General features: G+C 37.3%; 1 protein-coding gene across 1 annotated transcript; it reads right to left on the bottom strand.

Annotated features, from left to right (window-relative positions):
* Positions 1-9,745: 9,745 nt before the first annotated feature.
* On the bottom strand, positions 9,746-10,198 carry LOC125194981. The gene has a single exon (XM_048093190.1). The coding sequence runs from the start codon at positions 10,196-10,198 to the stop codon at positions 9,746-9,748; it is 453 nt and encodes a 150-aa protein (XP_047949147.1).
* Positions 10,199-11,891: the final 1,693 nt, after the last annotated feature.

The following is an 11,891-nucleotide window of genomic DNA, read 5'->3' on the forward strand; positions in this document are numbered from 1 at the left end:
ATAACATTTAACTTCTTAAATAAACCTCAAAACACAGAATCAACATAAATCAACACAAAATAAACACCATCGTGACGTAAACTAAATACATAGAATAACGATAAGTAGCAAACAACCAATCGACTTCGGAAACGTTGAAGTTCGACGGAATAACAGTGCAAAAACTGAATGTAAACTGATTGTATCTTCGCCCTTCGTGAGCACAGTGTTACCACTAACTTTCTCCGAAGATGAAACCCCTAATTACCCCAGAATCCCCCTTTTCCCAAGTGTGTGTGAGTGTGTGAGCTGAGAGCAAAAATCATGTATGTTTCGTGTGCTGCATGCTCCTCTTTATGTAGGCGTAGGAGTGGGTCCAGCAAGGTGTGAATAGTCTTCGTTACCCTCGGCTTTGGACTTCCTTCGTCTAGCCCTTTTTTTCTCTTCAATTCTGCTCACTTCCCTTCGCTTTCCTTTGCCGATCCACTGCCTCCAGCTCTTCCTGGACCTAGCGATTTCCTTCACACACCTGGCTTAAAACTTGTGTTAGACCCAGTAAAAAAGTGATTTTTCACCACATAACCGATGTATGAAATTAGCCTTATCATGTAATAATGTGAATATGTGTTATGGAAATATAGTGTATAAATGTACAGGAATAGTGAAATCATTAAACTAATTATATATATATGTATAAAGATGGTATAGGTGTATGAAAAATATATTAATGGTTAACAAGTATGCATGGGGAAGTGTATATATGTGTGCATATATATGTAACGTGTGTGTGCATGAAATATGCCCTTAATGCATGGTGATTAATAGTTTCATAATTAATATAATATAAATAGGTTGCATGACATATGTGCCTACAAGAGTTATACCGCCTACAAGAGTTATACGTGTGAGTAATTTAGATAGTAGGTAAACACGTATGATAGTTGAAAAGCTAGTCATATTTTACACCGACTCTTTAATATATATTTATATCTATATGAGTACTAGAGTTAGAAGGGGAAATTATTTTAGAGGAAGTCTACGAGAAAGTGGTCGACTCAAAACGTGAGCTCCTAATTACAGAATTGAAGAAACAATGTTCAGCTAATATTTTGAAAAGGTAGAATAGCAAACTAAATCAAGCCAATTTGGTGAAGAAATGATACACAGTGCTAAGTAGAATCAACGGCTCAATTAGAGTATCTACAGTAATCAAGTGTGTATAAATCACACTTTTAATTTTACATATTTTATGTGATTGATTGCTATGTGTTAAATTGGAGTGAATATTTATGTGTTATTTGATATTGATGGTGGAATATTGAATATGTGAGTGATGCTATGGATATATTTTTATATAGCATTAGAATTATTTGTATCATTGGATTAAAGAGGATATGTGACAATCTTGTCCTGGGTCTGATATCAATGGAAATGAAAATAGACCTATGGGTCATATACCATGATAATAGACCTACGGGTCAATACAAAGAGCAAAGAGGGACCTTCTTGGAAAGGTCCAATCAAAGAGGGGCCTTCGTGGAAAGGTCAAAATATGCAAAGAGGGGCCTTCGTGGAAAGGTTCAATCAAATAGGGGCCTTCGTGGAAAGGTCAAAATATGCAAAGAGGGGCCTTGGTGGAAAGGTCAAATCAAAGAGGGGCCTTCGTGGAAAGGTCAAATAAATATAAGGGACCTAAGGGTCGTATACAATGGAAATCACGGGCAGATACCAGGCTTGATCTGTCACAGAATAATAAAAAGAACGGAGAGGCATATGCATATGAATATTAAATTGTTTATGATATTTATTACTTTTGGTGATATATGTTGGTGAAAGAATGTGTTTGATATTTGTGTGTGAAATTAAAGGTGAAAATTTATATGCACTGAGTTGTGGCTCATATAAACCACTAATATTTTTCAGGAATAAGATATCAGTGATGTTTTGGTTAATGTGAGTTATACAAACTCTACATGTTATCAGGGTCGGCGGCTGACGCATTTTGACAACCTTCTCCTCCTCATCATTTTTGCATGTAGATAAATGTGTAGCATATAGAGTGGTGAGAGGGTCCCACTGCTGATTAGAATGTTTTGAGATATGTACCTTATAAATGTTAGTTTTGAAATTATAAAATATATGTATTTTTGTATTTGAAGTGTGGATTATTTCATTTAAAATTTTGAATTTATTTTTAATATAAGTGTATACGTCATAAGGGTAGAGGTGTGACACATAGTTTAAGCAAAATGAGTCAAAGTCTTCTGCATAGTTGACAAGTTGTGAGCGGCGTTCACAGTAGGTAACTTGTCGGTTCTTGCCGAAGGAAAACTGTTTCACAACCTACATAGGCTTTGAGTACCTATCGTCAAAGGTTGCGACATCAGTCCGAAAGTTTCCTTACCTAAGGAAATGAACGACGTCGGTGTGGTATAACACTGAAAGGATCAAACAGTGAGATAAGTCTTTCTTGGCTATTTACTGAAAGACGAGGTCTCGGTGATTGTCATTTCTTAATCATTGTTGACATAACATTGAGCATGCGATATTAGTTGAAAACTACTTTGACTTATCAAATGGTGAGGGTATTTCGTTGCCCAAGAATCCTGATAGATTGGGTAGTGATCATTAATGTCTAAGTGGTGCTAGTATTATTATTGCAATGAATCGTGTACTGGGAGAGACCAGTCTGATAATATCCTCAAGAGGTGTTTAGAAAAAGGTTTTATTATTCAGAAAACTGGCCAGTTAGAATTTATTCCATGAATAATAAATAATGTTTCTAAACTAGACCACTCCTGGAAAAAAAAAATTAAGTAATAAAAGTCATTTGATATTAATTAATGAATATTTATATCTTTAACACGGGAAATGATTTAATTAAAGAGGATGTCCCGGAATACTCGTAATTTCGGTTTGGACGGGCAGTCAATATTATATCTATAGTGGATGATGATAATATTTAAGCTTTTGAGGATTTGACAAGCTTTGCCCACACAAAGGTCAATTCCGAGTTAAAGGGAAAAAATCAGAAGATCCGTGGTAGAGGTCGATGAAGAAGGTGTTCGAATTCAATTACTTGAATTCATACGGTAAATCTTATGATTTTAATTGCATATATTCAGTACGATCTGTGATTATATGCTTATGAACATATTTCTAGTTTACAATCTGATAAAAGCATGTTTAGATGTAAATCTTTCAATCAAACTAAATAGATTTCCGCTGCAAAACCAACAATTGGTATCAGAGCCTGTTTTTAGGCTCTGATTGTTTGATTTACTACGTGCTTTGATTGTATGAATAGCATGTTTATAGTTTTCGATGCATGTTTTAGTCTTCAATTAAGTATTTGTTGAATCTAGAACTTTCGAAAAGAAGTCGATTTGATCGTGCCCTAGGGCGAGACGATCGGTTATCGCATTGATCAAGGTCGTGACTTGCTTTCCATTACCTAGATGATCAATTAATCACGCACACTTTGAATAAAATGGTGACGCTAGCCTTTAATGGTTGAGAGCAGACACGATATCATGAAAATTCAGTGGGAGCTGCCGGTTGAAAGCCGAGGGCAGCTCCGGATCACACGCCATTTGTCGACAGGAAGCAGGCACTGATGGTCGATAAATTTTCGATCATGGTACGGGGCTTGCTGGTCGATGAGGAGGAGAGATCAGTGGGAGACGAGGGGCGTTGCTGGCTGTTCTTAATGCCGAGAGCAGCGCCGGCGATTCCCATGATCTGAATCTGACGGAGACAGCTGCTGGTTGAATGTTTTCTGACCAAGAGCAGCTTGATGCGGCATACAACGGAGTCGTCAGGTAGATGGAGGCTGCTGACCGAGTCTACTCGGGCGAGAGCAGCACCAGGTCTGCCTGATCAGCTATCAATTTCGAGGTCAGAACCAGGCAGCTGCTGGACGTGTTTACACGGCTGAGAGCAGCGCCTAACGGCTGACCGTCGAGCAGTTGCAGCAAGCGACGAAGTCAGCTGCTCTGTTGCCGAAATTTCCAGCAGAATTTGTGAACAAATCACGTTTTGGTGAACTGATTACGTGTGTTGTGCTAATGCGTGTTTTTCTGAACTGAATTGCTTTTATTCATAAACTGCGTGAATTTTGAAACTGACTATTAGTTGGTATAATTACGTGAAGTGTGGCATGATTGTTTTGAATAATATGAGTCCATGTTTTTCAATTTGTGAACAAATATATGCTCACGTGAATATCACTAAACTATTGAGAACTCCATGTCTTGGTGGTAGTAGGAAACTAGTTTTGGCAATTTTAGTTAGCATTGGTTTCAAATATTGTAATCGGTCAAATGCTATGTAACTAAAATCAAAATTAATTTTATATGGAATATTATTAAATTAATTTATTATGATTTTACATAACTTTAATCTATATCTTAGGGATTTTGATAGATTTCTATCTAGATATATCCTAGATAGATTAGATTTTGTTGTTCAAATAAATCCTATAAATCTAGGATTCCAATTTTATGGAATAAATAAACTGGAATTTAATGTAGATTATTTCCATAATATATACTTATTATGATATGGTTAGGTTTGAATTATAATCCTTATCTATAAGATATTGATAAATTTTATTTATCTAGAATATATCTTAAGAAGATTTGGATAAGTATTTTCCAACTAAATCCTATTATATCTAGATTTCCTAAACCTAATGGAAAAGGATAAATATTATAATTAATATTATTAATATTATTTAATAATAATTGATTAATATAAATTAAAGAAAATATGTGATTAATTATTTATAATTATTATTAATTATTAATTAATCAAATTATTTAATTATCTTAGTTTAATTTCATGGATTTAATAGAACTATCTATTAATTTGAAATTAATATAAGTGAAATTTCTGCCTAATTCACTTAAGTGATAATTAAAAGAAAACCAATATCTTAAAATAACTAAGCGATATGGTCTCCAAAGAATTAGTCTCCAAAGAAAAACCATATCTTAAAATAACTAAGGAGTATTCTATAGTTTACCAAGCATCCGAGATGTATCCTTTGGGTTACACTGATTCAGACTTTCAGTCTGATCGGGATTTGAGGAAATCAACCTATGAATATGTGTTTACTTTAGGAGGTGGAGCCGTAATTTGGAAAAAAGTGAAGCAGAAATGCATCGCAGACTCTACCATGTAAGCTGAATATGTGGCAGCATCAGAAGCCGCAAAGGAAGCAGTATGGTTCAGAAATTTCTTAGTGATTTGAATGTGATTCCGAGTATGCCCAAGAGCATCACTGTTTATTATGAAGCAGTTTCCAATATTAACGCGACTCACCTTAGTGGGAGCCTTAATCCTAAGAAACAGCAAGTTCATTGGTTAGACTTCTCAGTTTTAAGTTCAATTTTATCTAGATGTGATTTCCAATATTATCGCGACCCACCTTAGTGGGAGCTTTAATCCTAAGAAATTGCAAAGTTCAGAATATTAAATTGACTTATGAGATAACTGTAGAATTTTGTTCGTGGCGTGCGATTCTCCCTAGAAGGAGTATCAATACGAAAACGAAATTCTTGGGGTGAATATTCAATGGTACAAGCTTAGGCAATGTTTGGCGGCCATGCCACCTTAGTGGTCTCTGGACTATTCGTTGATGTTGTGACCAGAATTTAGTTAAATATGAATTTTTTACTTGACCTCCCTAGAGGCGTACTTAATTCTATTTGACTGTTGTGAGAATCTAAACTGTTTTAATGGTTTTTACTCTTTAGAATCTTACATAGTTTGTAACATAAGCTATTCTTTTTCGCAGCTAAATCCAAACAAGTTGTCGTTCAATCCTCTTTCTGCTATTCTTAAAGAACACAAACTCGAAGGTCATAACTATATTTCATGGAAACAAAACTTGGATATCGTTCTCACTGCCGAAGAGTACAAATATGTGCTCACTACTGAATGTCCACCCGTACCTGCTGCAAATGCTTCAACAGCAGTGAAAGAAACATACAGGAAGTGATGTAAAGCCAATGAGATGGCGAAGTGCTATATGTTGGCTTCTATGTCAACAGTACTTCAACATCAACATCAAGGCATGAACACTGCTACTGAGATTGTGAACAATCTTAATAACCTTTTTGGTACTTAGAATTGAGCGGCTAAGTCTTTAGCCTTTCGAAGCATCATGACTAAGGTTATGAAGGAGGGCACACCTGTGAGGGACCATGTCCTCGAGATGATGAGCCACCTCAATCAAATTTAGGTTTTGGGAAGGACCATTGATCCCGAGTCCCAAGTAACTATAATCCTTCAGAGTTTTCCAGCTAGCTATCAGCAGTTCAAGCTCAATTTCGAGATGAACAAGAGGGCTTACACCCTAGATGAACTGTTGACTGAGTTGCAGTCAGCGGAGGATCTTATGATCAAGACAAAGGCTGCTATGATGAGTTCTAGGCCGTCTTCCTCAGGCTCTAAGCCAGGTAAGGGGAAGAAGAAAGCACAAAATGTTGTAGCACCTTAGATAGCTAAGGACAAAAAGAAACGGGTGAACACGAACAAGAAGCAAGGCGGCAAGTGCTTCAAATGCGGCGAAAAAGGGCATTGAAAGCCGGATTGTCCTAAAAAGGGCAATGGCTCAGGTATGCACCAAGCTTTCGTTGTAGAATCATGTTTAGCAGTTGTATCTACTCAGCAATGGGTGGTTGATACTGGAGCTACTTATCATGTTTGCTTTGATCCTGATATTATGCAGGTAACAAGGAGTTGAATGAAGCAGAGATCAAAATCCAGCTAGGCGATGCTACGAGAGTGGCAGCTGTTGCAGTGGAAGACGTTTAGTTATGTTTTTCTAGTGATAGAATTTTAGTGTTGAACAATGTTTTGTTGATACCTTCGTTTAGAAGAAATTTAATTTCAGTTTCTAAACTTGTTTCTGATGGATATTCGATTTCATTTGATGATTCATGCATTATCAAGAAATGTAGTTCTTATATCTGTCGTGGTATCATGGAAAACAATCTTTATACTATAATGTCTACACAGTATATGCAACATAAAATAGAATCTAACTCAACATCGAAAGTTTCTCGAAAAAGAAAATCTCCTTCAGTTTCAATGAACGAAACATACTTATGGAACCTTAGACTTGGTCATGCTAACCCTACTAGGATTTAAGCGTTGATAGACCAAGGTCTACTTAAGGATCTAGAAATAGAACCTTATACAACTTGTGAATCATGTTTGGAAGGCAAGATGACTAAGAGACCATTTAAGGTCAAGGGTAATAGGGCCAAGGAAGTACTTGAGCTCCTTTACTCTGATGTGTGTGGACCAATGACTACTCAAGCTAGAGGCGGCTTTCAGTATTTCATCACCTTCATTGATGACTGACTACTCGAAAGTTGGATATGTCTATTTGATGCGTCATAAGTCAGAATCTTTTTAAAAGTTCAAAGAATTCTGAGCACTTGTGGAGACGCGACATGGTAAGACAATCAAGTCTCTACGGTCTGACCGTGGAGGCGAGTACCTCAGTAGTGAGTTCTTGGACTACTTATCGGAGGCGGGAATTGAATCTCAATTGACTGCGCCTGGCACACCCCAACAGAACGGCGTAGCTGAACGGAGGAATAGAACCCTCTTAGAAATGGTTCGATCGATAATGAGTTATGCTGAATTACCTATTTCGTTCTGGGGACACGCGTTGCTCACAACAAGCTATACCTTGAACAACTTACCATCCAAATCAGTACCTACAACACCACATGACTGGACGAAAATCTAGTCTAAGACATCTCAGAGTGTGGGGTTGTCCAGCACACATGTTGGAGAAAGATCCAAAGAAGTTGGAGTCTCGTACTGAGGTATGTTTGTTTGTAGGGTATCCCAGTGGAACGAAAGGCTATGAATTCTATAGTCTACGAGATGAGAAGGTATTTGTTAGCACAAATGCTAAGTTCTTAGAACAAGACTATGTGATGAATCATAAGCCCAGAAGTGAAGTAGCTCTTGAGGAACTAAGAGATACTTTAGTTTCCACAAGCAAATAACCAATAACACAAGTACAATCTATACCTGAGATATCAACTTCCGTACCACAAATTGTAGAGCCTCGCCGTAGTGGGAGGGTTCCTCGTGAACCAGAAAGGTGAAGGAACTGGCAGCGGAAGCGTGCGTCGGATTATCATAATCTAATAATTATTAATCGCACAAATAAATCACATAATAATCAGATCTATTTAGCAGATTATTTAGACAAAACCTATTCGCGTAATTTTCACATGTATCATGCTCATAACTTGAATTGATCATGCTTTAAGAATATTGAAACCTAAAACATGCTTTTCTACGGAGCAGAAATAATACCTAATTAATTCTCCAAAGAATTGATGATGACTAGCGACTTCTCCACGTGACGCTTTAAATACTAGACCACGGATCTTCTCTCTGGTTCCCGAACTGTACTCCAATATCAGTGTGGGCTGATCTTACCACTTAAATAAAGAAGGCAGAAGAAATCATTTTCAAATTAGAGGAAAATTTCGAACTCCTCTTACTAGAGGGGGACGGAAATTTTAGTAGTAAAAATTATGATTTCTGTCTCCTTTATTCTCCTATTTATATTAAGTTCCTTTTGGGCCTACACAGGGATCTATGGAAGGTTTTGGATTTATGATAGATAAATTTATCATACAAATATATAAATTCACCCATTTTAACACCCATTAATTTACTAACCTTTTCAAAGTAGATAAATTTATGGTATTATCTCTCCGCGTTAGGAGAACCGACAAGGCGATAAGAGTTCAAATTCTCAATTGAATTTGGTGACTGGGCGATTGAAGGGAGACGAGACAACGGACCAGTCAAAGCGGCGACTCGGAGGCAAAAACTCTTGCCTCTTGATTCGAGTATGGAGGTATTTATTTGGGCGAAATTAATAGGGTTTGATTTTTTAATTTCAATTTTTTTACCTTATGTATTTATTTCCTTCTACAAATTGAAATTGGATCCAAATATCTTTCGATTTTGATCTCTTTTGTACCTGTGTGTCATGTTTTTTTCCTTCTGTATCTATCTTAAAGATTAATTGTAGATTAATAAATTTTTTCCCAAATATTTAGGAGTACAATATCAAAATATAATTAACAGTAATAAAGGATATGTATAATAATATTAAAAAACAAAAAAAAATTGGGATACAATTGTACTCCCTTGTTTCCTGCTGCACACGCCACTAAATTAAGTAACAAAACAACGTTATTAAGTAACAAAATTAGTGGATGACATTGATAGATTTTCGTGAATTGCATAAAAGACTATTAGTGCAAAATAAACTTCATTTAATGCAACATAAATAGTCGTTTATGAAATTCGCGGAAATCCGTCAATGTCATTCATTAATTTTGTTGCTTAATAACGTTATTTTGTTACTTATAAGTGCCACATGGCAACACATGGTTGAAAGGATGTTGTGATTCTAAGGGTAAAAGAACACTAGTGAACCCCCCCCTTAACATATTTCCAACTTTTATAATTCATCTTCTAATTTGTCGGCGCTATCCACAATGGGGCGGAGGATGCGACGCCCTAAGCCCCGCCCTATGCACCCCCACATCAGCATTTTATCCTCCGCCCCTTCCACCTGCAATGGGGTGGACTATAGCCCGCCCTAAACATTTTATTTATTTTTTGAATATTTAAACACTAAAAAAATAGGAAAAAATCACTTCATTTCAGTGAAAGTTTAAATTACAGTACGAAATAAAAAAACTACAAATTCTCAATGGTCGTGGCGCTTCCAAACTTCTTCAATCATGTCGTTCATAAGCGTCGCATGGTCTTGTTGGCTGCGCATTGAGGTCTCTCTAGCTAGAACCTCACTGAAGTCCATCGGTAATCCGTAAGCAACAGTCGCGCTCGCTGTGCTGGACCTAGATCCACTTTCATCATCGCCCCAATCGGTGACATGTCCAGCTTCTTGTTCGACTATCATGTTATGCAAGATGATGCACGCATACATGACATCGGCGATGACTTCCTTGAACCACAAACGTGTCGGACCTTTCACTATTGCCCACCACGATTGGAGCACACCAAAAGCCCGCTCCACATCCTTCCGCGCAGCCTCCTGTTTTGCCACAAATAACACTCTCTTGTCACCCAGTGGGTAGCTGATCGTCTTCACAAAAACAGGCCACCGTGGGTATATGCCATCGGCCAAGTAGTACCCCATATGATATTGGCGTCCGTTGGCAGTGACCTCGATGGTCGGACTGAAGGAACTGACAGTGGAAGCGCGTTCGGATTTCATAATTTAATAATTAATCGAACAAATAAATCACATAATAATCAGATCTATTTAGCAGATTATTTAGACAAAATCTATTCGCGTAATTCTCAAATGTATCATGCTCATAACTTGAATTAATCATATTTTAAATATTTAAAACCTGAAACATGCTTTCCTACGGAGCAGAAATAATACCTTATTAATTCTCCAAAGAATTGACGATGGCTAGCGACTTCTCCACGTGACGCTTTGAATACTAGACCACGGATCTTCTCTCTGGTTCCCGAACGGTACTCTAATATCAGTGTGGGCTGATCTCACCGGAATACTAGGACTTAAATAAAGAAGACAGAAATTCTACTCCACGGAGGAGAAGGAAAAATCGCCCAACTGCTATTTGGTGGGGGGGGGCGAAATTTTTCAAGAGAAAAATAATGTGTTGTGTTGTGTTTTTCTGTCATTGCAACCTTTCACGATGGATAGTTTAATTCCATCTAGGTCATGAAATTCTTCTTTTTCTTTGTTTAGGACTGACCGTGTTACCTTAAAGTGGACGCCACCCACAACCGGTCTACTAAAACAAAGACTTAGACTTTGTTAAGTTAATTTATACATTTAAACATGCATTAACATCCATTAAATGTAAAACATAACAACATTATGACAAAAATAATCTGTTTTATTCCTTGGAAAATAAAATAAGAGTTTTATGGTATTCAGTCACTCGAAACGTAATTTCTAGTACACAAACTCTAACAATCTCCCACTTATAATCAAACCACTTTCGACTATACAAAAAAAATGTGCTAACGTCTAATTCTCCCACTCATACTAAAAGCGGATTGAGGTCTTGTATTAGCCGAACTCTCATTCCTTCAACATGGCTCTCAAACGGTTTGACCGCTAATGCCGACGTGAAAGGATCTGGCAGTTTGTTTTCTAACTCAATCTTGACCACTTGTATCTCTCCTCTCTGCACTATATCTCGAATGATATGATACTTCCTCTCTATGTGCTTGCTCGCTTTATGAGCCCGTGGTTCCCTCGAATTTGCCACAGCACCAGAATTGTCACAATAAATGGTGATGATCTTGGGAAAGTTCGTAACCACACCTAAGTCCAGAAGGAAGTTCTTAAGCCATACAACCTCTTTTGCAGCCTCCGAAGCGGCCACATATTCGGCTTCCATGGTAGAGTCTGCAATGCATTTCTGCTTTACACTCTTCCAAATTACAGCTCCACCTCCTAAGGTAAACACATATCCAAAAGTTGATCTTCTTGAATCTACATTAGCTTGAAAGTCTGAATTTGTATATCTAAAGGACAGAGCTCGGCTGCATTATAAACTAGAACATAGTCCTTAGTCTGATTAAGGTACTTGAGTATGTTCTTTACGGCAGTCCAATGTCCTTGGCCCGGATTTCATTGATATCTTGCTACCATGTCAACAGCAAAGCAGATATAGATATCAGGTCTAATACAAAGCATAGCATATATGAGACTACCAACAGCCGAGGCATATGGTATCCTTCTCATCTCTGCTATCTTAGATCATGTCTTTGGACACATCTCTTGAGATAGATGGATGCCATGTCTAAAAGGTAAGAAACCTTTCTTGGCATCTTGCATGCAAAAG

The sequence above is a fragment of the Salvia hispanica genome, chromosome 6, assembly GCF_023119035.1.
Source record: "Salvia hispanica cultivar TCC Black 2014 chromosome 6, UniMelb_Shisp_WGS_1.0, whole genome shotgun sequence".
NCBI lineage: Eukaryota > Viridiplantae > Streptophyta > Magnoliopsida > Lamiales > Lamiaceae > Salvia > Salvia hispanica.